This window comes from Salpingoeca rosetta (genome assembly GCF_000188695.1).
Source record: "Salpingoeca rosetta unplaced genomic scaffold supercont1.17, whole genome shotgun sequence".
Taxonomy (NCBI): Eukaryota; class Choanoflagellata; order Craspedida; family Salpingoecidae; genus Salpingoeca; species Salpingoeca rosetta.
The window spans coordinates 1,055,288-1,056,674 of NW_004754917.1; the positions used below are offsets into that span (position 1 = coordinate 1,055,288).

Consider the following 1,387-nt stretch of genomic DNA (forward strand, 5'->3'; position numbering starts at 1 on the left):
GATGGCAATCACAATGGCGGTGGAGGGGAGAGTGAGCGAAGTTGTGCATTCATAGTATGGCCTCAATTCTCCTCCCCTTCCGCTCCTCCAGAAGTTGCAAACACACGCACAACAGCACATGACTCCACCTGTTTTGGGGTGGTAGAGTATTTTATGTGCATATATGTCTCCATGTGCGACCTGATGCGAGTGCACATGCACCAGTGCATCGGCAAGCGCTGTTCAGAGCAGGAGGGAGGTCAGAGATGGTGTGCACATGTACAGAAGATCCGCCCTGCTATGAACTTGCACGTGGACAACAAAAGTCCCCTAGACAGAAACACGCACGCTACGTCACACCACCCGTGTACGTTCATGTTCGGGGGGGGTTTGTTGTGGAGGTAGCTCTCGCTGTGCATGTGGTTGTCGACGCAGAGTCGGCCATGCATGTGGCGGTGAATGTGGACGCTGAAGTAGAGGTCGAAGTGGAAGTAGACGTGGAAGTAGAGGTGGACGTGGACGTACAAGTAGACGTCGAAGTAGATGTAGAGGTGGAGGTGGACGTGGACGTGGACGGGATGTCGACGTGAACGTCACAAAGCCTGAACCGGAGCTGGAAGAGGTTGAGGTGCTAGTGCTTGTGGACGTACTCGTGGACGTACTTGTCGAAGTGGATGTCGAAGTGGATGTGGACGTGGAGGTTGAGGTTGAGGTGGAGGTGGATGTGGAAGTAGAGGTGGAGGTAGACGTGGAAGTAGACGTGGAAGTACTCGTGGAGGTGGAGGTGGAGGTTGAGGTTGAGGTGGAAGTGGAAGTAGATGTGGAGGTAGATGTGGACGTGGAGGTGGACGTGGAAGTACTCGTGGACGTAGACGTAGAGGTGGAGGTAGATGTGGACGTAGAGGTGGAGGTAGATGTGGACGTGGACGTGGAGGTGGAGGTAGATGTGGACGTCGATGTGGACGTGGAAGTAGAGGTCGAAGTGGAGGTCGACGTGGAAGTAGAGGTGGACGTGGACGTAGAAGTAGAAGTAGAAGTAGAGGTAGAGGTGGAGGTGGACGTGGACGTGGACGTGGATGTCGACGTGAACGTCCCAAAGCCTGAACCGGAGCTGGAAGAGGTTGAGGTCCTAGTGCTTGTGGACGTACCTGTGGACGTACTTGTCGAAGTGGATGTCGAAGTGGATGTTGACGTGGAGGTTGAGGTTGAGGTGGAGGTGGATGTGGAAGTAGAGGTGGAGGTAGATGTGGAAGTAGACGTGGAAGTACTCGTGGAGGTGGAGTGGAGCTTGCGTGTGAGCGTAATGCGTGGTAGAATGGAGGGCGTTGTCTTGGGTGAGGTTGAGGGTCAGGGCGAGGGTCAGGGGGACGCGCGCTTCAGTGAGATGCGAGCGTCGTCTAGAGGTAGA

The 1,387-nt window shown here is 54.9% G+C and overlaps 2 protein-coding genes across 2 annotated transcripts in view; both read right to left on the minus strand.

Moving 5' to 3' along the window:
* Positions 1-173, minus strand: part of PTSG_06930 (uncharacterized protein) — a gene marked incomplete at both ends in the record, with an annotated part of 3,034 nt that extends 2,861 nt beyond the window's left edge. The window contains one exon of the mRNA XM_004992274.1: positions 129-173. Coding sequence (XP_004992331.1) covers positions 129-173 — 45 coding nt within the window. The remainder of the gene's footprint in view (positions 1-128) is intronic.
* Positions 174-610: 437 nt separating this feature from the next.
* Positions 611-1,387, minus strand: part of PTSG_06931 (uncharacterized protein) — a gene marked incomplete at its 3' end in the record, with an annotated part of 9,784 nt that continues 9,007 nt past the window's right edge. Inside the window, exon 4 of the mRNA XM_004992275.1 lies at positions 611-1,108. Coding sequence (XP_004992332.1) covers positions 611-1,108 — 498 coding nt within the window. The remainder of the gene's footprint in view (positions 1,109-1,387) is intronic.